Raw genomic sequence first — 27971 nt, forward strand, 5'->3', positions numbered from 1 at the left:
ATAAGGTCTCTGGCCTACGTTTATTCTCTGGTGGATACTGAGGTATGAGCTCAGAATGAAACTTTCCCCATACTCATTACAGTCCTAGGGCTTTTCAGCCATCTAGATCCTCCAATGCTGGACAGCTTTTTTTGAAAGCCAGGCACACTAAAATGGACTAAAAGTCGTCCTGCTCTAGAAGAGACCCACCTAACTGGGATGCAGTGTTGTTGTGCCCTTTTCAATAGCTGTCACTTTCCACTGCAGAGGTGGCACTAAGTGGCAGCTGTTTAATGTTTCACAGCAATTCAAATATTTACAAATGTATTTATAAGTTAATAATGAATGTATGCATGCATATATGTAAAACAAATACATAAGTGTGGAGAGAGGCATGGACCTTTACATTTAATTGTCAGTCTAGGAGATTTGATTTCCAGAGTCCCCACCCCCCTCCCAGACATGTGGGTTCCAAAGCTCTCTTTTCTAGAAGTGAGTAAAATAATCAAAAACTAGATTGACAATGGTTTGACCAAGGCACAGCACAGGCAAGCTTTGTTTTAAATTCTTCTGTTCTGCCAATGCATTTCTGCCTAAGTTCTAATATTCCAGTACAGGGAGCCTTGTAAGCAGATTACTAATCATTCCAAGTTCTGTAACATGGACTACTACAAGAGACCAAAAAGATTTTCTATCTACATTTTAAGCCAGGACCTTCAGCAATGAAAAGCCAGTGCATTAACCCACTGCACCTCCATGCCCACACAACAGCTGTTCTTAATACACTGTATGAGGTCTTGATCCTATGACACTGAAAGTTAGACTGCCCCAAAGTTTATCTTTATGCAGGCTCCCTGCTGTTATTGCACTAGTGATCAAATATTAGTAAATTCCAAGTCCTGCCTGTTGAGAGCAAAACTATTACGGTAATTGATATCTCCAACTTGTCAAGCATGAGATGTGCTCTTTGTTTACTAATTTATTTCCCAAGTGCCAACTTTTGTATAGGCAAGAAAGACTTAAAAGAGCAACACCTTAAAACCTCAAAGAATTTACCATTAATTACTGTATATACTCGTTCATTAGCCCGTTCGTTTATAAGCCGACTCCCCCCAAGATGGATAGGTAAAAATAGCAAAAACTGTATGACCCTTTCATAAGCCGACCCTATATTTCAGGGGTTGGCAAACTTTGGCTCCTGGCCCATTAGGGTAAGCTGCTAGTGGGCCTGGACGTTTTGTTTACCTGGAGCGTTCACAGGCACGGAGTCCCTCAGCTCCCAGTGGCCACGGTTTGCCGTTCCTAGCCAATGGGAGCTGCGAGAAGTGGTGCCACTTCCCACAGCTCCCATTGGCTAGGAACAGCAAACCACGGCCACAGGGAGCTGAGGGGCTCCGTGCCTGTGAACGTTCCAGGTAAACAAAATGACAATGTATTAGATATTCAATTCAATGATTCCATAGGAGTTTAAAATCATCAAATTTTGGTGTAGACCTGTTTATAAGCCGACCCCTGCTCTTTGATGTGTCACTTTTTTTACCAGAAATATTCGGCTTATGAACAAGTATATATGGTACTTTTTAGAATAAATCACCCAACTGGTCCAGGAGTTGATCATACTCATATCCACACTATCATCAACTTAAGCAATTTATACCAATTTCATCTGCTTCTATAAGAATTAAGTTTAATGTTCCACAGAGACAACACGTCATTTGAAAATTAGACAAGCTTCCCATCATTAGTTTCCATGGTTTTCTTTTGTAGTGTGTGTCTGTTTTGCTCCAGCAGTGTTACTATAGCACATTGATGATTTTACAGAGAAGCAGGACAAAAATAGTGAAGCCTCTAAGCTAGATCTTTTGATAGGAGAGACAAGGATAAATTCCACTTATGGTGAAAGAGAAAACTTCAATTATTCATGGTATTGAGCATTCCAAAATTCTTTACTCTGAACACAGAGTTTGTTATTCAAAATGATGGCTGCAATCAGAAATGAGAATATCTCCACAAAAAACCTTCCACGTGGAATTTCATTGTCTGAAAAATCTAACTGACAATGGTCATGGTTAAATTCCTATGTCAGTACTGAATGTGGAAAATTAAACTGAAAAATTTAAGTGAAATCCTGCAGTGATTAAATTAGCTGGCACACTGAAGAATCCACCATAAGTTTAAGTTATTCCTACTATTGCCCTGAAAGAAAAAAAAAACTGACAGTACCAGTATTCACTGCTAATAAGTAAATGTGAAGTGTCAGTACAGTGCCTTTCATTGAAGGATCTCAAAGAGCTCTATAAAGGCTGGTAGGCATTCGTTTGGTTTTTTTTTTTTAATCTGACAGGGAAACTGCAGTGTAGACACATTAAGAGATTTGTCTAGTATCAAAAAACAAGACAATGGCAGAGTGGGTACTAGCTTCCTGGTCTCCAGACTCATTGCTATAGTCACAGTTGCTATAAATATTGGTTCCCTGAAGACTGGTTATAAGGCTGGCAATAGAGTTCTAGTAACAAGCTATACAAAAGGAGGAGTAAGCAGGGCCCGCTATGGGCACTTGCATCTCTTTCACTCCCCGCAAAGAACAAACTTGTAAACTTGTTTTCTACATTGCCACTAGCCTAGGACAGGCTTCTTGAGGTTCATTAATACCATGCTGGAATGCCATTTCAAGATGCATCGAAACTATATTCAAAGCTACTAGAGGAGGTTAACTTTGCAAAATTGCAGCCTATTTGGGGCAGGGACTGTGTTTAACCAGCTGTGTACACTGCCCACTGAAACAGCACCCTGACCACAATATCGAACAACAACAACTGCAATAGCTACCAGGCATCTTCCCATACCAACCAGAAAACGATGTCTAAATTCCAGCTAATGAGCAAGGAGAATTGCATGTTTACATTGCAACTGAACGCCTGTACTGGAAAGGTGACGAAATACTGCACACAAGTCAGGCTAGAATATAGAACTGGGACTCATTGGAAGTAGAAAGCTCAAAAGAAATACTGCAACATAGCATAGCTTTGCTGCCTACACTGGCCACTGAAACAGTGGGCCTTATTAACAGGGAAGCCCCCCCCCCCCCAAAAAAAAGAACATTACACATTTTGGGGGCAGCCCAGACACCTAGAAAAAGGGACTTTGCTAGGTTAACTTGAAAATTATTTATGCTGCTAGCCAGTGGCAAACTTCAGGCACACATGCCAAGACTGGCATTTGAGGTTTATCCCATGGGCAAGCTAACAAGTCAGCAGAGGGGGGAAGCTGACATAGTCTAGTGCAGTGCAGATAGTCTCAAGTTTTCGATATAATGAACCAGCCTGCTGCCCTCCTAAACTGTGTCCAGGAGATCTCAGGGACCGGCACTGAGAAACACTGGTCTAGTACACGTTAATCTACCCTCAATGGGAGGTGATGCATTTAGGAAGACGATGAAAGTGAAGAGAGTCATGAAAGAGGACTATGGGTAGGGGTAGCAGGGAAGAATCAAGCCTTGTCTGCAGCAGGAAATTGACTGGCATCGCCTACTGTGGAGTAAAAAGAACAGGAGTACTTGTGGCACCTTAGAGACTAACAAATTTATTTGAGCAGATTAACAGACAAACTAACTACAGACTAACACAGCTGCAACTCTGAATACTGTGGAGTAAGTTATTCTACAATAGCTATTTCAGAAAAGTTCCCCTATGGACACGCTATTCAGTAATAATCACTCTGCTCACAAACCAGATTAATTTTTCCTAAATAAAAAACACTTATTCCAGAATAGAACACCCACAGGCGGAGCTATTCTGAATACTTATCGCAGAATAACTTATTTCACAATAGCTCTGCCAGTCACTTTCCTCACATAGATCCAGCCTAAGAATTTAGGTTAGGCACCTCACATTCTAGGTCAGCGTTTCTCAAATGTGGCGCCAGCGGCTTTTCTTGTGGCCACCACTTTCTGAGCTGTGATTGGAGAGGAGGCTTGGGGAGGGAGGGGGCAAAGCAGCGGCGACTCCCCGTTGCTCCTGGATGTGCTGCCTTGGTGTTGGGGCCGTGAGCAGGGATTGGGCCCTGCTCCCCTCTGGAGACATCTGGGGCACAACGCTGAAGGTGCAGGCAGCCCGTGAGTTCCCAGCCTTCCTAGGGGCAGTGGGGCTCAGGGTTCGGGTTTCAGCCCTGAGGTGGCAGGGCAGCAGGCTCCAGCCAGAGAGCTTTGGGCTCTGTTCCTGGGCCCCATCCCCAGGCTGCAGGGCTTCAGGCTCCAGCCCCCGATGACCTCTCCCACCCCCCCAGCCACCCACCCCCACGTCACCCCGGGTATTTCATTTAAAATAAAGACTTGAGTTCATGCCCAATCAGAATTTGGGGAAATGTAGGGGACTTGAGACCAAGAGAGTTAGCATGTGTTTTAGCCCCTTTCTGGAGAGCACATACCCTCCCAGCTAAAACCAACAGGGTACACATTCATGCACACAGTGCTGTACACGACAGCCAAGAAATGGGAAGGCAAGTGCACAACTACAGTCCACGTAAGCACATTTTAAAGGGTTCTTTACCTCCAGGCCGGTAGACAACATCATCCTCCGTGATGAAGGACGTTATTTCACCATTGTCGGTTCTCTCATAGCGAGATTTCTTCTTCGGCGGCTTCTTTTTATTTTTCTTGGTGGACTCCTCTGTGGTTGCACTGTTGTTGTCATTGTCCTCATCTTCACTGTGGTCACTTTCGGCGTAATTCTTGGCACCTCCTTCCAAAGTGCAGCTCCGACGAGGACGGGAGTTTTCGCTCTCTCTCGCTTTCTCTCTCTTGTCTCGCTCCCTGTCCCGGTCCCGGTCCCTGTCCTTCTCTTTGTCTTTGTCCTTCTCTTTGTCAGCTGTCATGATTCGCCACGTGCCTTCTTCTGTCCTCTCACGGCTGGGCCTCCGTGAAAGGTAGACAGTAAGCCTGGGCTTCAGTCTTCTGAATTTCTCACTCAATTCCAGGAAAAATTCGACCACTCCAACAACCCCAGCGTTTTAAAGAAGCTCTTGAAAGAAAAAGAAAAAAAAAGAGAGGAAACATTAATACTCAGAAATCCCTCACAATCCCTCCAGTTCTGAAAATCAAAAAGGAACCTACAAAAATATTTCAGTTTGCATGAGATAAAACTGTAAAATACGTGAAGCCCTTTAAAGCAGCTGTTTGATAAGTGAAATGCTAGCTTCAAATACCTTGCAGATAGTTTACACAGCAGCTTTCATCCCCAAAAGATCCTCAAAGCTCCTTACAAACTAGGCACAAAGATAATTTAATCCACCACTGAAATATAGTACCTTTGGAGTAGAACATGGTAGGTGTGAGAGCACACAGAGTTTTAGGTCAGAAATGGAACTATACAATTTAGGAAGGGAAAATGTAATTACCAGTATTTGAATCTGACCAAGATATAAGATTTCCAGCCCCTATTCTCACAAGTACCAGCGAATTTTTAACAAAAGGTCATGATTTCCATTTTACATCTCAATCGAGTAACAGTACCTTCAGTAGCACAATATCCAACAGAGCTGACACAATAAAGAATACCACATCCACTCAACCACAATTCCTGCCCTTACTGCCGTTCCCAAGTATCAGTTGGGAAGTCTCCCCTTCACGTGTTGAACTAGCCTGACCACACTTAGCTTGCAAGATCCAACAGGCTCACACAATAAGGTGGCAACATGCCCAAAGCTGCTCCTGCGGGCACCACAGGTAGCGCACAGCTTTCGCTTTGTTTGTTTTTCCAATAATGGACTTTGTAGAGGATGAATAGCAGTACCTCCTCTTCATCAATTACTTTTCTTCTTTAACAAAAAAATAAGCATAACTATCTTGTCCCTTTCATTATTGTAAGCAGTACTAGGGTACAGATTGTGCATTTAGCTTTTTTTTTAAATGCAAGGTTGGATTGGGCAAGTATACTTATTTCAACAGCATTTACAAGTGAATAGTATGTGATAGCTCAGAGCTATAAGCCAGGATCCTCAAACTGCAAACCAGACCTGGACAGTGAGTGCACAGAATTTTACACCCCTCCGCCCAGAAGAAATCCCCCTCTCCTCCCTAAAACCCAGATATCACACCATCACCTAATACCAGTCAATTGGAAGGCTGTAATACAGAACACTACTACATATAGTTAGTCTCCTGTTCTCTCCTCTAGGAACTAAGAAATAATTTACCAGTAAATGCCTTTTCTACCACTCCAGTCCAACAATCTGGACTGACAGGTTGTGTGTTACATCTTTGAGTGACAGCCAGCAGCACAAACAACAGTGTTAGAATTTTTGGCAACCTCTCTTCTGGAAGCCTCTAACAGAATTTGCACCAAATGAGGCATCCATAAGCACTTCCTAAAATTGTTCAATGGAAGGAATCTGAACCAGTCACGGTTATGCATATGTCATACTATTTTCCTGAAAATATGCTAACTCAAAGGGAGACATTCCCAAGGAAGAGATCCAAGACAGACAAAAAAATTAAAAGAAACTCTGTATTCTCTAATCTGTCAATCCAGGGTTATGGAAAGCAATCCATACCATTTAGATATAAAGTAATCAAGGAAATTAGGAAAGTACCATTGCTTTAAGAACTCTGTGACCAATTGCTGCACCTCAAACAAAAGTTACTCAATCTAAAAAGCTTGGAAAGACGTGCAAAGGGCTTGCAAAGACAACCGCACTGCTGTTTTGAATCCTCTTCCATGGAGGAGCTTCTGGATCTTGGTAGTGTCTATCCACTTTAATATATTCCTATTCCCCCTGAATATAGATCATAAAATATTAGAGTTGGAAGAGACCTCAAGAGGTCATCTAGTCCAATCCCCTGCTCAAAGCAGGACCAGCGCCAACTAAATCAGGACCAACACCAACTAAATATAAAAAAGTATTATGGTCCAGGGGACTAGATGGTTCTCAGGGATATAGAACTTTTCCCATTTAGGTTGCCCAATTCAAACCCAGATCAGGATGCTAGTAACCAAGAACTTATCTAGTGGTTTCTTGGTGACAAATAATAAAATAGCCAGGTTAAAAGATGGAATAAAGATACCCAAGGCCTGCCTACTCCAGAGCTTTCCATCACTATCACTAACAGAGCTGTGACACTGGTGAATCATCATCAGTTCTCCTTGTGCATACATGGCCTTTGAAGCCAGTAATTAAAGGAGACTGTGACCAACTGAGGTGGACAAATGACAGTTTCCGAAAAGATATATTCCCTGGTGGATCAGCTGTAGCTTTAAATTATTCCAGCTTGAAAACGCAGCCCATGGTACTAACTGCAAGCATGAAATCAGGAGCCTCAAAAAATGCAATACCCCTTACATTAAGCTTGTGAAACTGCTTAAGCTTAAGAAAAGGACATTCAGACTTTTAAAAAGTTTTTTGAGAAATAGAAAACTGGTTCTGTGCATCTGAAATCTCTTAAAACGGGCTACAATAAATTCTTGTTATTGACTACTACTCCCACCACTGAAAATACCCAAAAACACAAAAATGCTTTCGCTGGCATGTTCAGGCTGGGGCTTGAATCTGAGGCATTTCCTGAATGAGCCAATCATCCAGGTAAGAAATTATTCCAACTCCTTTATTTCTTAAAGCAGTTACCATCATTCTGCCAATACAAGGTGATCTGATGCAAGTCCAAAGAGAAGAGCATAGCAATGAAGATGTCAATTGACCAGAGAACTCAGTGTTGGCAAGGGTCTACAGCAACACACTGATAAATATCCTATATGTTGAGAAAGCCTGGATAATTCCCCTGGGTTAACTGCTAAAATAAACTCTTCGTTGATGTCATATAAGGTTTATTTTGGGCACCAAACCAATTTAGCCATTTTAAATCCAAACCTGGACAGTTCCCGGGGGAATCTCAGAAACTGTAAAGACAAAGAATAACCCTCTATCGCACATGATGATACTGATATGCCGCCTCTTTAGATAAGAGGCAGTGGAGAGAATAGTTTCTGTATGGTGAAACACTGGTGACTATTATAAGAACATGGAGCATACATCAGAATTTTATTTTGATAGCCTCTCAGGATTGATTAAACCCATCCATCTGTGGTTATTCTTATCCACTGGCTCAAACCCCCGAGGACACAATCAGGGAAGGCAAGTACAGATAGGAAGGGAAAAGAAGGATATGCTAAAAACTTGGTTTTAAGAATTTGGTTCCTGTTTCTCTCATCCCTGGGACAGGAGAACACCATCGTCATCTCCCTCTCCTCTAAAACTAGAAGGTTATTTTGATTCAAAGATTCGGAGCAGAGATGTCTAGTAAAAGGAGACAGACTGTTCTATTTTTGGTTTTAGTCAAATGAGGAAGGGAACATCCACGCTAGATATAAATTAGCAAGCAATTACACAACCCACTACCTTACACTGAAAGGTAAGGATACCAAATGGAATCTCATACAGAGACAAGCAAACCAACATCTTAAAACAAACAGCAAGTCTTGCCACCACTGCAGGGATACCCTAATTTAGAGGTCTTAAGATGCCTTGAGTGGCTGCTATAGTTTACATAAGGCCTGAGTTCCATGAGATAACCAGAAAGGAGCTACCGCTTCTTCCCGCTGGTTTAATCCTCAAGCCATTCTAACAAGGCATGTGATGAGCACAAGTATACGGCAGTTTCTAATTGGGATGTGGCTAGATCCAATGACCTTTTAAATTCCACCTTCACACATTTGTCAGTAATGCCCTTGCTGACTTCTATAGACAGAGATAACATTTCTTTCCCCAGTGACAAGAGCAGAATCTACTTGCAGGGAAATGCCCCCTAAGACAGACTTAGCTGTAGATAACCTATATATTTTCCCCAGGAGCAGATGGCATGCAATTTTCTATCAGGATTAGCCCCAACTTTTATAAATTACATGCTCAACAGCCAAGTGACTGCAAAGCAGCTTCGTCAGCTTTTCCTTCCTCTATCAGGAGTGGGAGCTCATCTTTCGCTTAGAAAAAGTCAGCCTCGTAACCTCTTCAATATTGATACAGTTTATGGCCCTCCGCATTAAGTTCTCTTACAGACTCTGCTGGAGGGTGAGAACCTTCCTCTTCATTCAACGGTGAAAAATACCCATTTTGGGGAAATTATGTTTGACTGACAGGATTTTGAAGCCAGCACCACCACAGTCCAGCTAGTCAGACACCTGCTGCCAAGATCATGCTGATCTGGGAAGGGGAGATAGATGGCAGAAGCAGCCTTAACAAAACCTGGCCAGTTTTTTTCCAACCACCCAAGATAAAGAACCTAGGTATGAAGCTGCACACATGATCCCGGGTGAGAATGAAAACAGAATTTAAAATCTCACCTAAGGACTCTAGGGCCCATGCCTGACAGCAACAAAAGCTTCTCTTACCAAACTGATCTGTGTTTATATTGTCCGTCTCCTGAAGCATTCCAGTCATCTTGTCACCTTTGACTAAGGCTATGTCTACACTAGCTCTTTTTTCAGCAAAACATCTGTTGGTCAGGGAATGGGGGGGAGGGGGAACACACTCCTGCCCCATGTAAGTTTCACTGACAGAAGCACCAGTGTGGACAGAGCTATGTCAACGTGAGACGCTCTCCCACCAGCATAGCTAACTTTTTATTTGCAGAAAACCGTACACCCTTGCCCCATCCCCTGCCCCACCCCTTCTCCGAGGCCCTGCCCCTCGCTCACTTTCACCGGGCTGGGGCAGGGGATTGGGGTGCAAGAGGAGTGAGGGCTCCGGCTGTGGGTGCGGGCTCTGGGGTGGTGCTGGAGATGAGGGGTTTGAAGTGCAGCAGAGAGCTCCAGGTTGGGGTGCAGAAGGGGGTGAGGGCTCCAGATGGGGGTGTGGGCTCTAGCGTGGGGCCGGAGTTTGGCATGCAGGAGAGCGCTCCAGGCTGGGACAGGGGGTTGGGCTGTCAGAGGGGGCTCCAAGCTGAGGCAGGGGGTTGGGGTGCGGGAGGGGATATAGGCTCCAGGGTGGGGTCAGAAATGAGAGGTTAAGGGTGTGGGAGGGGGGTTAGGCTGGGGCAGCGGTTGGGGCATGGGAGGAGGTTCGGGGCACGGGCTCCGGGCCATCCTTACCTCAGGCAGCTCCCAGGAAGCAGCAGGCTATTAAAAGTCCGGTTGGCAGCACAGGCAGGCTCCATACCTAGCTCTGCGTGACTGCCAGCATCTCCCTCTGGCTCCTAGGTGGAGGGACGGTCATGTGGTTCTGCGCGCTGCCCACACCTGCAGGTGCCGCCCCCTCAGCTCCCATTGGCCGCAGTTTCTGGCCAATGGGAGCTGCTGAGCTGGCACTGGGGGCGGGGGGCAGTGCACAGAGCCCCCTGTGGCCGTCCCTCCGCCAGAGGGAGATGCCGGCCGCTTCCCAGGAGTCACAGGAAGCCTGCCTGCATCACCAACCGAACTTTTAACAGCCGTCAGCGGTGCTGACAGGAGTCGCCAGGGTCCCTTTTTGACCAGGCATTCCAGCCAAAAACCGGACACCTGGCAATCCTACATAGACATAGCCTAAGGCAGCTCAGGGAGGACCAAGAGTAGTCTCAACATTTAAGATTACTGGTTAAATTGAGCCCTAATTGGAAGGTGCAGCTTTATTGGGGGATGCTTATGCCAGAGCCAGGCTTGAACCAAGTGATTTAACGTGACTCACTTTGTAGGAGGACTGGACTCTGAATGAGTGCCAACAATACACAGAATACAAACCGAACTTGGTCTGGCTGATTGTAAATTACCTTAAGGAACAGGTCAGACCTGCTTCCCACAGCTGGATTTTCTACTGTTATCACCAATCCAGGAAAAGGCAAATTATCTACCAAAGAGAGAGAATATGCTGCTGTGCACCAGAGCCAGGTACTATCAGAGGTACTGTACTGGACAGAAGGCACCAAAGAATACCAGCTCTGTGTGACATGCAAAAATGGAGGATACAGAACTTCAACAGGACTGCCTATTTAAGGACTACCACATGTAAAGACTGCAGGATCAGTGCCATAGTTACATTTTTTCATCTCAGATTAAACTAGAGGAAAATAATAATTGATATATGTAAGGTACAAGTGCTTTGTTGTATGCACAGGAAAATAAGTCTCTGCATACAGGGCTATTGTTTATTAAATCAGAAGGTAGTCATATCAGCTTTTTATAGGACACACACATGCTTGGACAATCTTTCACATAAAGCAGAGTTTAGCTCACTTTGCTTGTCCATCTGTAATCTAGTGCAGAAGCTCCCCATCTATATTTTAAGTATTGTTAAAAGGCACATGATGAAAGTCTCTCATAAGCACTGCTCAACATCGTTCCACAAACAGATCACATTTCCTAGGATTCTCACAGAGAACAATTCACAATTTCAAAAATGTGGAGAGGATTAACTGACACCACCATGAAACAATACATCTGTTTTTATTTCTCCATGAAAAAAATCCACCACATTAGAGCAGTCCTAGAATCACTGGATAGCTAGAGAGGGGAAATAGTTATAGGACCTCAGTTGTGTAGACATAACATGGGAAATCCAGAAGAGTAAGGTAAGGCAGGAACTACTAGCAAGCACCTAATTAAGATTAAACCATGGTTACCCCAGAGCAAATGCTCTATAAATTAATCCTTTATTACTTGAACAGTGATTCAAACATCTTTCAAGGTCCTTGGATATTTTATGCCTTTGCAATAAATGTCAACACATTCTCCCACACACACATGCACCCCTGCCCTCTAAAAAAATCTTTTTGGCACAGTTACCACAAAAGAACGACAATTTAAAGATGGAAATGGATATCCCATATGGTGATGGAATCGTCTGGCAATAGAACTGAAAAAACTAAGAATGAACTTAAAAATCTAATTTCTAGAATAACGTATATATGTAGATATATGATTACATATACATTGCACATATTTAACAACTTTTTTTAAAAAGGCACAAACATCTCCACATTCAGAAGCCATGCTGTGGCCCAATCACACTTTTAACTGAACATAGCACGCAAACTGCTCAAAACTAATCTGCTTACTTAACATTATTCATCTGTCACAGATGTTGCGATGGGTTAAGCACTTTTAGCATTTTATACATAATTGTGCTTGGATGATATGGAATCCATAAAACTAACACCATTACAAAAATATAATGTGCCGTGGTTTTTTGTTCTCTAAAGTAAACTGTGCTAATACATCACGTATATTGCCAAAAACAGTAATTACACAGATGTTTAAAGCTGGATTAGGACAGTAGAAGTAAATACATTGAAAATCTTAGTGGTTTTTGGCAAGCTCTATGGCTTGGGTTTGCAGTAATTTTACTCACTGGCAGCTTTACTCCCACTGTACACAACAACCGTCAAAGCAGCTGCTTCTGTCGTCATACAACAGAAAAACTCAGATTACAGCACCACAGGGCAAAGAGTATTAATTGCCTATGATACCAAGTCACTGCCTCATCCATAGGGAATTTCCTAGAAACTAACCGCTCAAAGAACAACAGTATAGGCTAATGGAGAACATCCACATTCCAGCAACTGCGAGAGGTGTACAAAGAAAAAGGGAAGAACTGTTTTTGCGTTAAAAAAAGATCAATTTCTCAGGAGAGAATGTTTTTACCCTTGCTACAACTGGAACGTAACATTGTAAGGTTTTGATAGTCATGACACCAGTCTGTGTTTAGGCAAATCAGTTATATATACACACGATCGGATAATTCCATTTATCCCCATTCTGTACTGTCACACACAAAGGAAAGCTGAAGAAGGAAACAGGCGTTCCGCTCTGGAATGCTGCTCAGAGCCTGTTTCATTATAGAGTAACCCGTGATATGAATGAATTCCCAGAAGACAGATTGAGATCCTGGTTAATCATGCTCGACACCATACAGCATACCCCAAAGCACACAAAGTCACACTGAAGTTTGCAGAATGTTCCAGGGTTCAACCTATCTAGCAACTAAGCTTATCCAGAGTGCACAATAGGAAAGCATGGGGGAGGACTCTTTCCGACCCCTCAGTGTAATTACATCACAAATTTATGATAAAAAAGCAGCACCAGAGCCTCACCTTTAATCCAACTGAATACACAGCATGCAAACAATAGAAATGGGGGTCAGCATGCCTACTTGAGCCACAGACAAATAAGCTGCTGGAATGCACAAGAGTGCTAATTCAAGACAAAACTGAGCCTTTCTTTGCAGACAAGATGTAAGTACCTGATGGGAGTAAAACCCCAGTAGCCCAAAACTGAATGTGTCAAGTCTCACCCAACCCCGGTATGTTATTTTTCAAATGGCTGGGCCCTTTTGGATCAGTATGATTCACTTTAAACGACCTAACATACTATAGCGTTTGTTCAGGCAAATGTTGCCCATAAAACCTACTCAATTATAGATACCAGCTGCTTGGAAAATCCCAGAAACTGACCACAACTGTTATATGATGTGTAGCTAAAGAAACGTTACTGCAGCTCACCAATCACATGGCTGTCGCCAAAAAAGCAACACAGACTCTTCCCTAACAGTGGTCTTTCAACATCAACAGACTAGCATGAACTTAAAAGAATTTTTTCTTTTTCTTTTTTCTTTTTTTTTTTTAAGGTGTGGACAGGCACAGACAGGCTTGTTTGAAAGCAGTGGGGATTTAAAAGCAAACTTTGCTAAACTGATGTTAGGAAAGAAAGATAAAACGTCTGAGACTTTGGGATATCAAAGACTTAAAAGTCTAAAAATACACCCACGCCTTGTTTATCCAAACAAGAGCTTCAGAGTTGTTTAGAATCACACCAGCATTTTAGAAATGAGGAGGAGGTGATAAGAGTCAAGCCAGATCTATAGTAGGAATGCTTTGCCAGTATGGCTGTATTGGTATATTTCACTGGCAAAACACTCCTGGTATGGATGCAACTTACGCCAACAAAATAGCACTTTTGGTAATATAGCTTTTACCAGCCCCAGCACCACCACCAAGCATCCCAAGGAAAATAAGCTAAGCTGGCAAAAGCACACTTTTGCCAGTAAAACTGCATCTACACTAGGGGCTTCCACTGGCACAGCAGTGTTCGTCAGGCATCACACCTCTTCACACCCCTGACATAGCTATGCCAGCAACAATTTGTAGTGCAAAACTGGCCTTAGAAAGAGGGAGCAAGAGATAATTATTTTTCATGCAGCCTTCTTTAAAAAGCATTTACTGGGAGCACCAAAAATGTTCCTTTGGAATCAGTCTGTTTTCATGAATAAAAATACAGTTCAACCACGTTTTTAGATTTTGTTTTGCTTTTTAAACCATCATATGCATATTTTAAAGGGCATAATTTTCACTCAGACCTTGGTGGTGCCAAACCATAAATATATACCTAGAAAAAAAACCTTAAGGAATTTCTTGGAAAGAGTTGTCACTGCACATGCAAATGTATTTGCATATGTGTTTATTTAGATTTTAATCAAAAAACTTGTTGGCACTTATCTTGTACATTAAAAAACACAATACAGTACAAAGGACTGCTCAACCCACCATGACACAAACTAACAGGAAGAGGGTAAACTAAACACAAACTCTTCCAATTCTGAGTTCTCAGAAATCTGCAAGGAGGGGGGGAGCGGGGAGGAGGGAAAGTGTTTTACAGGAAGTCCAGATGCTTAAAATCCATTTTGAAAACCTGAATACCTGAGCCATCGAAAATAAAAGTATCCCCCAAAATAAGAATGGAATATGGAGTAAGTGGCTGCAATATTTCGGCTTGTAGTCAGAATGGTCTGACACTGGCCACTCCAGTGGTTCAGTGCTTTGAAAATATTACGAAGTCTCCTCTTTTTCTTTCCCAATTCTGTCACTGGCTTACTAAGTGACCTTAGGCAAATCAGCCTCGTGCCCATGTTTAGTCATCTGCTAAATGCTACTTATCTATCTCACAAGTGTGTCTGAACTTTAACTTTGCAAGATTGCTTTGAAACCCTTAGACGAAAGGCATACAGTGAAGACAGTTTTAACAACACTGCCACATGACTAGAAAATGATTTTCCAACCCTATGTTCTTGCTTCCCAGGTTTCAATTCCAGACTCTTACTGCCAGGCTGGGAGCACTGCAGAAGTAATACAGCAATTAAAACCCCAAGGAAGGCTAGGGAAAAAATGAATACCTTACATTGCAGTGTATGAGCAGCCCAGGCGAAGTCCTGATCTTGAAAGCACTTATGCACACACACAACTTTATTCATGGTAGTAGTCCCATTGAGGTCAACAGGACTATTCCTGTGAGTAAAAGGTTACATACGGGCGTAAGTGTTTGCACGATTGGGAAATGAAAGTGGAAATTTAAAGGTTTGCGGGAGGGGTAAAAATTGTGAGATTTCACCCTCCTGAAAGAGGAGAGTTTAATCACAAACAGCATCTCTCAGTGTCTTTTATTGTCAAAGTGGTTTTTTCTTTGAGACCCTCAACTTGAAAGATTACATTTATGTGTACTATTGTTACAAGCAACCTGCAATATTTCTAGGACAGAAATTAGAGAAAAATATCTTCCCCCTGCCCCCGTTTGCTTTGCACACCTGGGAGCACTCTGTGTTAAGTTATTTTTGTATTTTGTTGGTCATCTGACACATCATCCTTCACCGCTCTGGCAGTCAGTCATTCACATGCAGGCTCTATCCCAGAACACAAACAGCATTTACAGAAACAGCACCAGGAGACTGAAAACAAAGAGGCAGGAGGATTGGGCCCAAAAATGACCGGTGATGCTGTCCCCGGGACCTTCCAAAAATACATTCTTAAACATAGCAGGGAAGTAGAAAACCCTTGTGACCATTTTTATATTTAAAAAAAAGATTAGGATTTTTTTTCTTTTTTTAATCATAAGAGTGATTTTTAAAGGTGAGACAATTCCCAAAAACTGATGTTGATTGTATCTCTTTAAATAACCTTCTTCCCAGGAAGAGACCCCACACCACAAGTTTCAAACAAGAACATATATATATATGTTTTATGCTACAAAAATGATATCTGAAGGTAGAATTTATAATAGTAGTGCTGATGTGGTGTTCCAACAGAGCCACAACAGATAAGGCTAAGGCCTTCGTTACCTAAAAGCTATAAATATTTAACAAGACAACCAAGCCAAAATCTGTTTGGATGAGCACTTGCTAGAATGAAGCATGTGGAAAATGTCCCGTTTCCTATCTCTTGGCAAGAGATAGAGCTGTCTACAAGTTCAAGGAACAATAAAATGTTCTTATGCTTGTTAGAACAGAAATGCTCCAGAGCTGCAAATGGATATTAGTTCACAGCTCTGTGAGGATTACAGGAGGGGACCTTGGCACCAAAATCACCCGTGAAAAGAAAGATCTAGAGGCAGCTGCTACAGTGATCAGAACATTCCCTCAACTAGAGGATTTTGCCATTCATTGCTGTGCCCCATGTATATGAAATGCTTGCACAGTGCAGTGTTTCTAATCTGTCACAGGTTTCCAGTACCGTTACAATTGCACCCACTCCAGCCAAGTCTCAAGAATGCCTCTGCCCAAGAAGTTCAATTTGAACTATTTCAGTGCAAGTAAAGCAGAAAGCACAGGTGCTGCAGCCAGATTGAGTCGCTCAGCGGAGTCCTGCCTTTTTCCTCTTCATCCTTTACTCTCAGTACAGACAGTTCAGAGCAGTGGCTGTCTCCTGGCAATGCCTGAATACAAGGGTTCCAGGCAGGCCTGAGAGAAGCAGAGACAATATTCAATTCTGCTCAGTGCCGCTCCCATTTTCCAGGCAAGCCCAAAGAGCCAAGCAATAGGTTAGCCTCTGTTCCCCTAATACTCCCCCCGTCTCCACCCCAAGTAACTGAAGACACAAGATGGTTTAATTAAATCTTTATTTTTAAAAATTACATTACAGAACATCTAAACATTTTAAATAAAATTAAAAATAAACGCTAGAACTCAGTACCTCTGTGCCTGGAAAAAAAGTCACAGAAAAGAAACATTAGCAGACACCCAAGCACACACTAAGAATTTAATAGCATTCAATCAATAAAGCAACATACATATTTTACTGGAGTCTGGGGCTTGCTTGGCAGTGAAGTGGCTGCATCTACCTTTCCCCTCTCCTGGGATCCCAGCCTGGAATGTTTCCATACCTAGATCCTAGAGGGAAGCACACAAGGAGGAAACAGTTTAGCAACACCACAGAGATTGCAGAGGGAGAATAATAAAGTGCAAAAATATTTTGTCAACAGCATGCTCCTTACCTCCTCAAGCTCCATCACCTGAAGATAGCAATGATGAGAACAGACTCAAGATCAAAGTCTTCCCTGCAATGATATAACTGCAGCTGATGACCTTTACTGTGGCATCTGCATACTGTTACATTAGGGCGTAGGCCTTGCCTCTCAACACGTGAGGATCCATGGGTAGGACAGAACACTTGAAAGCAATCATTAGAACTAATCTAATACACCATAACGTTAACAGGGACAAAGAGATTTATTACATATATGTCTGACAGGCACAAACAGTACAGATATTATCTACAACGCATTGTGCTGCCTAGTATGCATCTTCTACCATGCCAAGTTCCAAGAAGCTATGCTTGGAATTCAGGTTCCACAATGCACTAGTACATAAATTTATGGACATGCTGCACCAGTTTAAACAACTGGGCTGGCTTATGTAGGCACATTGAATTGATACAAGTGTAAATCATGCTCAAATGTTTGGCTGCAGCATTTACATTTGCAATGGTCAATCCTAGAGCAGAGATGGACCTGAACAATCAGTGTGTGTAGTGAAAGGAGCCTCCTTTGTGTATCATGGAGTAAAGGTATTAAAATACTGAAGAGATTTATTAGGAAGATTCTGGTGACTCCACTGGTGAAGCATCAGCACTGGCCATGTTGGCTAAAAGTCATCATCTGTGAGGAAAAGGTGAGTTCCCAATTAGGGAAGCCACAGGTATCAAAAGCTTGAATCTGGATCCTGTTCCTGATCCAGTCAGATTGGAAAGGTTACCCACTTGAGCAAACTAGCTAGACTGTAGCTGTGTGAATACCCATGCCCCAGAAAATAATTCCACTTTAAAAAAAATTAATCAATTCTAAATAAATGGTAGAAGAAAATGAGTTTCATTAGATACAAATTAATGTTTTTGGCAACTATCTTGGTACAATAATGCCTCATGTGAAACCAGGTAGGCGTAATTTGGCCTAGACCTACATAAGAAAGAAATTAGATTAAATAAAATTGAGAAGCAAAAACAGATGCCAAGTTTTTATAAATCCCCAGTATCATTTGTTTATTTGGTCTTTTTTCAACATTTTGCACAGGTTAGAAAAGACGCATCTCTGCTTATCTTAAAATCAGTCTTCCATCCAGGTCTATGCACCAAGATGTTGCTTTGTCTCTGGAGACCCATCAGCTGTAATAGCCAGATCTGGACAGTTGCAAATTAATATTGCAAAATTGCAGTGAACACTGAGGTAAACAGAGTTCTCCAGTTATTTGATCTATACACCTGGAAATCATTATCAGCGGGAAAGGCACACATGCCACCTCTTTGCACATTAATTCCAGCTAAGAGGTTTATGTGCTTAAAGAGTCAGGTTTTAAAGATAATATGAAAGCAAGTCCAACAGAAATAGTATGAGCTAGTAATATCAAGGCAACTAAGCATACAAAGTAACTAAAAATATAGAGACGAGATCCTTTTTTTCTTTAAGTGAGCCAGACATAAATCTTTTAACAAGATTTGTATTGGTCATGTGTTACCAGTCTCAAAACACACAACAGGACCATTCTTCTGTAAGCTTTTAGTCTCATACTGCAAGATAAAAAGCCACTGTGTTGAGCAAATGCCAGATTAAAAGAGGTATGTGATGCAACTAGAGTTCCTTTGACAAAACTCACCTAATTTTTTCATCAAGGAGGAATTAAAAGTTTACACTTTCAAAGTAAGGCGAGTAAAGGATTAAACCAAAATGGATGAAGGCTTCTTTACTTAGGTTTAAAAAACAAATGTGTTTTTTTTTAAATTGAGGCCCTTCAGGTCATCTGCAAAATATGAGCATTGCAAGACTGAACACCAGAGAAGGAGTATCTTAAACTGCAACTGGTAAATGCAGGCTAAAATGCTGAATGGTAAGCACAAAAAATGCAGCATTAGCACCAGATTTCCAACAAACACACACAGCCTGCCTCCAGTGCACAAAGGAGCAGCTCCTAAACATCTTACATTTTGAAAAATTCCACCTTTGATTATAAAGCTGATTATCAGCATGGGCTCAACATGAAACTAAGCTGCCTTTTATTTTATTTTTTTTTTAATTAAATGAGACATGGATTCCTTCCTTCTCCCTCCATTTCTCCACAGATTTAACTCCATTTGAAACCCTTCATCTTACATTTTCAAGAATGACTAGTGATTTTTGGGTGCCTTTCATTTTAAAAAGGGAGATGATTTTCAGACCAGATATTCATCACTTTTTCTGCAAGTTAAGCAGGCCCCCCCCTTTAGGGTGTCTCAAATTGGACACCCAACTCTATTTTGAAATTTTAGTCCCACAAGTTGCGATGGGGCCAAATTCCACTAAAGTCAATACTTGGGAAGAATCTGGCATAGAATTTCTGAAGAAGCCATTCTCCAATATGGTTTTCTTAACTGATACAAGCCAATCTCTGCAAACTTTATCTGCAGCACTTCTGAAAACAGTTAGCAACTGATTGCCAGTTACAGAGCACAAATATTGGCCTCATCTGTGTCAGGAATAGGGATAATAAGGTAAAAAGGGACTTCTGCAAAGAATTTTGCTTCTACTGCAGTCGGTTCTCTGTTTGGCAAAATAAGTATGAATTTAAGGCTGCAAGTGCTAAAGAAAAGTTTGACGATTGCTTCTCACCCCTTAAATTTAATATTCCTACAATAGTATTGCCCGGCTCTCCAACCAGCCAAACTGTTCTATAACAGAGGCTTGTAAGCATACAGACATATGCGCAATCTTCGTTACAGCAGGACTAGTGATGATGCTACACATAACGTGAAACTTGTTGAAGCTGTTTTGCCATTTTAAACCTTGATTTCTCCATGTTTATTATTTCTATCATTTAGACTGTATCAGGCAGAAACTTGGAGTGCAAGTAGTTGGCAGGGGTGGAGTTTATGATTTTTTTTTTAAAGAATTATTTTAGTATGCTGTAAGATGGCTTTTTTCCTAGCAATGAAGTAGGAAAAAACAGGTTTTGAAATATATTAATGAAGACCAGGTTATGAATGTGAAAACATAGTGATGTCAATTCAAGTCATGTTCTGATATCAAAAATGAAAGGGAAAATACGTCCAATTTACACAACCATCCCAACAAACAATTATGTATGCAGTGTTGTTATAGACATGTCAGTCCCAGGATATTAGAGTCAAGATGGGTGAGGTAGTCTCTTATATTGGAAAGCGACAAGGTTTTGAGCCACACAGAGCTCTGAGTAAGTTTCCCAGACCTGAAGAAAAGCTTGGTGTAAACTCGAAAGCTTGTCCCTCTTGGCAACAGAAGACGGTACAATATAAGATATTACCTCATGCACCTTGCATGTCTAACAGTTGTGTCAGACAGACCTGAATAAACACAAAATCTTATGGCTACCACAAATCTTGTAACTACTCAGTATAGCAGCATCAGCTCTTTCAGAAGGCCTCTCTATAAGAGATTGTAAGCTCTTTGGGGCAAGCAATCTGTATTACCTATGTTCTGTAAAATGTGGTGTACGTTCATAATCATAAATATCTTAAATGTCTAATTATTGAAAAGCATATGTGCCTTTGGATTGTGTCCACTTGAGTTGCTCTTTAGTAAAGTACAAGAGATGGATAATATGTAAACACATGCACAGCTGTAGTTACATCAGAGAAATCCAAGATTATTTATGATTACGATGATGAGTAAATCTGAACTTATTCGGACATACACGTGGTCTTTTACTCCTGCTTAAAAATAATGCAAAAGAACCAGAGTCTAATTTTGTCAAGTCAGTATTGAGGGGGTTGTTTTTATACCCTTTGATCTGACCAGTTCAGTTGTGTTCTCTTTAACCAGCTAGAAATAAGGACTCCACTGGGAGAGAACTGTTGGCCGTGAAATGCAGCTTCACACATCAGCACTTGGAAGATATAAAAGAGAAACGTAAGTGCCAAGCATTACATTGTCCTTTTTTGTCTTCCCACCTATCCAGTCATCTTTCTAGAGGGGCAAGGATGGTCTGAGAAGCATAAAAGGTCACTTGGCAAAGCACAAGACTGGTTGTCAGGATGCTAGGGTTCCACTCCCAGCTCTGCCACTGACTTCTTGTGTTAACTTGAACAAGTCATTTCATCTGTGCTTCAGTTTCCCTCTCTTTACAGAGAGGATGATATTCTACCTCACAGGTCAATCTTAATCCATTAGTATTTGTAAAGCATTTTGAAACCTCTGAGTGAAAGATGCTATGTAAATATGAAGTCCTGTTATTACCCTTAATTTCATTTTTCATGGTACAGTCTGGGTGTCCGAGTTCTGTCCTAAACAAAAAAAGTTAATAGCCTGGGATTTGCTAGATTTCCCCTACATTCAAATAGACATGACTGGTTGTTCAAGTCATCACTTGTAGGCCAGAGAAAAGCTGCACGGTCTTAAAGAGCTGCTTCTTGGAACAGGAATTGGTCTAATAATGAATGGGTTTACTGATGTTTATAGTACATGAGCAAATAAGGGACTTATTTTAACATCCTAGAAATGCAAAATATGAATACTAAGTCTGTAAAACCTTAAAGACTGAGGCAAAAAAATGCCCTCACAGCAGTATTAACTTGTCCTCTTGTGCCTAGCTAGGACACAGCACAGAGTTTAGCTTCAAGCTGCCCAATGTACAATTACATACACAAAAAAAACTTTTAAAAGAACATTACTTAGGTTTTAAAGTAAAGCACTCCAAAATGAGGAAAGGCCAGATTTATGGTTCCCCCTTGTAGACTTATTTCTGTCCATTTGTGCACTGAATGAGAGACAGGTCCTGTGGAAAAAATAGTATATGATCATGTAATCAAAGACCGTGATAATGCATATGCACAAAGGAATAGAATTGTGTGCGTGTCAGGCGCTGTCCAGGAGTTAATGGGAGCGTTGACAGATGAATGACGAGAGGAATGTAAACCATGCCTTTTATCTTCAGCAATAAGGGGACTCCACTCCGCAAAAAGTGTTCAGGTGAGTGTGAGGAGCCTTTATTCTGAAGACCTGATAGCGTTTCTACACAGGAAACTCGTCAACAGAACAGCAACAGGAGGTGTTGAGACTCGCTCAGAAACATCCGGTTTTATTTACCAGCATTTCCTTCATCCAGCAGGTCAAAAGGAATACTAACAGCTGTGCAAGGAAAAATCTGGCTACTGCCCTCTTTCCAATGGTGAATATTAATTACAGGACTTGAAAAAAGGTTTCACCTGGCTGGCTATCAGTAAGCAACTAAGTTGCAGCCATTGGCTTAACCTTGGACCATGAAGAAAAAACAGAAGCTGTCGTCTTTACAGCAGATGGGCACACTCTTAGGTGGGAGAGGAACATTTGCAGGGCCAGAATGAAATGTGGCTTCGAAGGCCTTAGGCTGTGTCCACACTAACGAGCTTACTGTGGCACAGCTGTACCAGTGCAGCTGTGCCGCTGTAAGATGGCTCATACAGCCGCTCTATGCAGCTAATATAATAATAAAACCACCTCCACAAACAGAAGCTCTCCTGCCAACATAGCGCTGTGCACACTACCACTTATGCTAGCAAAACTTAGGTCGCTCAAGGTGTATATTTTTTTTCACACCCCTGAGTGATATAAGTGGTAGTGTAGACATGGCTCTAGTTAAGAAGGATGTTAAGTCTGCCATGAAGAATAAGAGCAAGGTAACCGTTCCTCAATTGAAAAGTTAGTCACAGACATGGAAAGTTTTCCTGGCTCCTTCAATGCCATTGCAAGAAATATTCCTCAGTACCTCTGGGGATAGCAGACCCGGATAAAACAGATGCTTTTAATTATAGAGTTTAACCATTCAAGGCCTGAGAACAGGAGAGGAAAACAAACTTTCACTGTGTTTCTCTGGAGAAAGAGTATTTAATTTCCTTTTCCTTAGTCCATGCTCTCTAACATGTTTAATGAAATCTATTTGTTTTCCTGAAGAGATGAGCATCCTCCTGTGACTCTCCAAACTAGAAAACAAACTAAGACCATATAGACACAACAGCCACACAACTATATTGCTGTAATGTAGAAATTTCCTACATCAACAGAAGGGATTTTTCCATCAATGTAGTTAAATCTATCTCTCCAAGAGGCAGTAGCTAGCTCGACAGACTTCTTCCATTGACCTAGCCACATCTACATTTGGAGTTAAGCTGACCTAATCAAGACGCTCAGGATGTGAAATTTTTCACACTCCTGAACGAGCTATGTCAACCTAATTTCCGTGTAGATCAGGCCAAGGAGTTTGGGTGAAACCAGGCCGGAGCTGCAGTCCTTGTCTATCACAGTGTGGCTAGCCTTAGCCCCACCTATAACTTATCAGCTGAGGCTTGTGATGCCAAGGATTAGGTGATCACTTGAAAATCATCTGGCCCTCTTAAAAGCCAGGAAGTAGGTCAGCTGAGTAAGAGTAGGCATGTTCCCACAGGACCCTCCTGATCAGGGAAAAGAACCAGTTCATGTGTGACTCCCAAATAGAAAGCTTACGGAATGTAATCTTGTAAAGTAGATAGGCAGAAAACCCGGAGTCAGAGGGAAAGGACATGATTGAAATGCTGAACTTGTTAAAAAAAAGTTTTGAAGAAATGAAATTGAAGTGCCAAAGAAAGGCACTGGAATCCTATGGCTAGAGAGTATATTTCAGTGCACAGTCTGGCAAGATAGGCTGTATACAGTGCTGAAGTTGCCTTTAATATGATTGCTACACCTGTGTCTCACTCTTAAGACATCAGAGGGATCAGTGTAAACCAAGCTGTTGATCAAGGCTGAAGAATTTACCATCCTAATGAGCAATAGCTCAACACCTGGGAGTAAGAGACACTGCCAGCCACACGGCTGCAGAGAAGACCTCACATCCCAGGTTTAGGCAGTCTAAGCAATCTAATTAAGAAAACCACAAAAGACCCTGAAGCAGTGCAACATCATGGAATTTTAGAATTTGTGGATAGAAAAATACTGCTACAAAAACCGGGATTGTAAATAATGATCTGGCAAGCCCAGCATGCAGAGCTGGATAAAAAGACAAGATACAATCTCACCGATTTCACTGCTTTGATCTCAAGTTTTTCCTGAAGTCATTGCTATTGAGTAAGGGAGTGCATCGCCAATAGGGCACGTCCCTGTGGGCATAGACAGGAAGAGAGAATCTAAGGCTACCGGCTATTTTTAAGTGTTTTTTAAAAGCAAATACATATACTTTCCATTCCAATGTGAAACAAGATTTACTCCTAGGTTCCCCTGAGATGGTCAGCTGGGAAAAAAAATTACATTTCATGTGGAAGACTGATTTTATTTTGAAGAAACACTTGTTATTGAAGTGATGCTCTGATTAACAGAAAATCCATCAATAGATTTTTTTTTTTAAATCTTAAACGCTGTTCTGAAGGTGACTATGGGCCAGTAGTAAGTACTGTGTGGGTAATGGTTTAGCAACAGTAAATTAGAAGTAATCATTCTGACTAATTTATATAAACATAATATTTAAATATACTGTAAATGCTGGAAGGAGAAAATTAGTTAACACATTATTTCTATAATATACCTACACCACTCATCAACTTATTACAATATATTCTACAACGGAACCATTCTTTCTGGAATTATAGAACATCCAGAAAGTCTCAAAGTGTGGAGAAGTGTATGAACAATTTAAAATACTAAGTTATTGATCAAACTATTTAAAAAAAAACAGCCATGTCAGCCAGCAGTTCAAGGACATCTCCTGGCACATCATCAGCTTGGCCTGTCCCAAAGCAAGAACACAAGGAGTCATGCAATAGTTAATACAGTCGGCCTTCAGTTTGTAGTTTATGAGAGGTATAGTGCCCGATACAACTCCTCCTTACTTATGACTAGGCCCAATAAGTAGTCTTGTTAGTGACATTGTGGCTGTGGGTATGTCACCTATGTAGGGTAAGGATGCCAATGGGACCACCCTAAGACAGCTCCTGACAGCAAATTTGCCATGTGAGGTGGAAGAACATCTCTTATAAGTCTCCCACATAAGAAGAGTCTTGCTACTCTGTCATGCAACAGAGCCCTAAACCATCTCTCTCACCAGCAGAAGCAGGTTCAATAAAAGATAATACATCACCCACCTTGTCTCTGGATAAAACATATTTAAAGGAGCTGGGCAGTAGAACTCCCCTTTTTGTTTCAATATGTCTCCTCAAGAACAAAATGTCTTTCATATCAGCAGTCTTCCCTAATGCCAATAAAACACTCGCACTTGGAGAGATCTTTAATTACTGCATAGGACAGAGTTACCTGGGGCTTAGGTAAGCTCTCTGAGTGCATACAATTAAAGCCATGTTTGCTCACTTCAAACTACTCCCTGCTAATCATCCCCCCAGTGGCTCTGAGTAGAGGCCGGTGTGTAAGAAGGGAATATAGGAACTCTGACTCCATCAGTAACTCTCCTACACGAAACAGAATCTTCACTCAGGGAGGAAAGGTTGAGGTTTTCTCATGACAGGCAACATCCTTATTTCTTCCATTACTTCTGCAATTTACCCAATTTGACCTGAGAAAAAGGCAGTAGATCTCATTTTTCTGAACCATGCTTTTTAACAAATATGCACATATCTGCCAGAGTTTTTTCAGTCACAGACTGTATTATTCTATACATCAGCATTCTCCCACTGCAAATTCCACCTTCACACTGATCTGCTCTGACTTGGGATATTATGCCATCACTCTGAAATCCAGGTCGAGGGTCTGTTTGACAGATGGGCTACGTGCAATGACAGTTTGGGTAAGATCATAAGTCCATCTCTTTTCAATGCAATTCTCATGTAAGGAGACTGAAATGAGGGGGGAGAAGAGGTGGTTCATCTCATTTGACAAACAAAATCCCAATTTCCATCAAACTAATAAATCACCTCTATTTATTACACACAATTAGACTGTTTGGTATTTTTGCAGAGTATAAGCTTTTAGAAGCACATGTTGCCAATCATTTATTCCTCAAGGATGTTTGAAATATCTTCAAATATTCTCAAAGAATTCAGCCAGTTTTATCTGCCATTTGTGGCTATTATCAAAGACTGCTTACAGGAGGAGTATAAAGGGAAGAGGAGACATTTCCTTGTTCTATACCTTGTTAGTTTCTCTCTACACTTTGCACCAGATAGAATGTCACATCCAGGGCCAGAGACACACACATATGCAACTGGGAGCAATTGTAAGCACTGTGACAAAAGCAACATAATCAGGGTTTGCACAATTTACCAGACATCAATTAGCCAGAGAGGTAGATATAGAAGATGAGAGTGGGGGACTCCAAACAGCAAGGTCCAGGGACAGTACTGGATGAGAAGCCCCAATCTCCAATTGGTGAGGAGATTATTAGGATTTTCACAACAGTGCCGTCCCTAGATCCTGTCTGGAAGCTCCAATCCTCTCTAGCTGTTAGAAGGCAGAAGTTTTCTGTCATTTTTCCCTATTCCAGAGGCCTCCTGGCTGCAGTGAAATAGAAGGCTCTTCACTATCCTTCCAGAATATCCTGGAGGCTGCAACTGTGGGGGTGAAGCAGGGATGGAGAAGGGGAAAGTTCTCTATTACTGTACTCTCCCCTAGCCTACGCCTAAGTCTCACACAGGGCTGGTCTACACTACGGGGGGAAATCGATCTAAGATATGCAACTTCAGCTACGTGAATAACGTAGCTGAAGTCGAAGTATCTTAGATCGAATTACCTAACGTCCTCACGGCGCGGGATCGACGTCCGCGGCTCCCCATGTCGACTCCGCTACCGCCGTTCGGGTTGGTGGAGTTCCGGAGTCGACAGGAGCTCATTCGGGGATCGATATATCGCGTCTAGATGAGACACGATATATCGATCCCCAAGAAATCGATTGCTACCCGCCGATACGGCGGGTAGTGAAGACATAGCCTCAGTCTCATAATTCCAGCACCTGTCAAGCAACGGCAGCGTTAAATCAATATGGCCCTTGAAAGTTTCTCTGCTCCCCACAGGGTTTCTCAACAGGAGTGAGGAAACTGGCTAAACTTGTTAATTTCAGTCTGCTACTATTTGGCAAAGCTATGAGAAACTGCAGGGGCACTGAAGCTGTCTGCAGGCTCATGAAGACCACACTGTACTGGTTTATATAAGGAAGGTCATTTTCACAACTATAATGGCTAGAAACTTTGTTATGCAAAAGCTTAACTTCCATATAAAGCGATGGTTAGGCCCACCCATTTGCACACGAAAAAACTTCCTCTTTGACTCTGACAAGTAGATTTGGTTTCTCCAAACATATGGTCATTAATCCAAGAGTTTGCATTTATAGTGCTTTAACATCTCTAAAGCACTGACGTAAGCCTCAACATCCTGTAAGGTATGTAAAGTATTATCCCCATTTTGCACATGGAGAAGCCAGGGTACAGACTAGGTAAATGATTTGATCAAAGCCACACAGCAAGTGAGTGGCAGAGCTGGGATTAGAATACAGGAACTCCTGGCTCCCAGCCCCAGTTCACTAGACCATGCTGCTTTTAAGCACATTCTGATTTAAAAAGTGCTTTGATGGTCTCTACAATAATCATACAGAAATATGTGGTGATCTAAGGACTATAAAGTGAAGCCAAATATCACTTCCTTTCTACATAATCCTTCAGATTTATGTGAATGATTAAAACTGTTTAGGTCAGGTTAATAAAAACAACGTAAATCCCAGAACAATATTAAAAAAACAAAAAGCCTTTTAAATTCTTAATACAATGCACACTGTTCCCCTCCCTTTAAAACACCATTCATGGGAGAATAGCACCAAGTGAT

The 27971-nt window shown here is 41.7% G+C and overlaps 1 protein-coding gene across 9 annotated transcripts in view; it reads right to left on the minus strand.

Moving 5' to 3' along the window:
• The window catches only part of RERE (arginine-glutamic acid dipeptide repeats), a 449440-nt gene that overhangs the window by 318645 nt on the left and 102824 nt on the right, over positions 1-27971 (minus strand). For 8 of the 9 annotated variants that reach the window (XM_044996656.1, XM_044996655.1, XM_044996658.1 and 5 more), the window contains exon 2: positions 4527-4997. In XM_044996656.1, coding sequence (XP_044852591.1) covers positions 4527-4851 — 325 coding nt within the window. In that variant the 5' untranslated portion in view covers positions 4852-4997. Of the gene's footprint in view, positions 1-4526; positions 4998-16988; positions 17005-27971 lie in introns of those variants that run through there. The other variant, XM_044996653.1, reaches the window with a different exon arrangement.

Source organism: Mauremys mutica, chromosome 21 (assembly GCF_020497125.1).
Source record: "Mauremys mutica isolate MM-2020 ecotype Southern chromosome 21, ASM2049712v1, whole genome shotgun sequence".
NCBI lineage: Eukaryota > Metazoa > Chordata > Testudines > Geoemydidae > Mauremys > Mauremys mutica.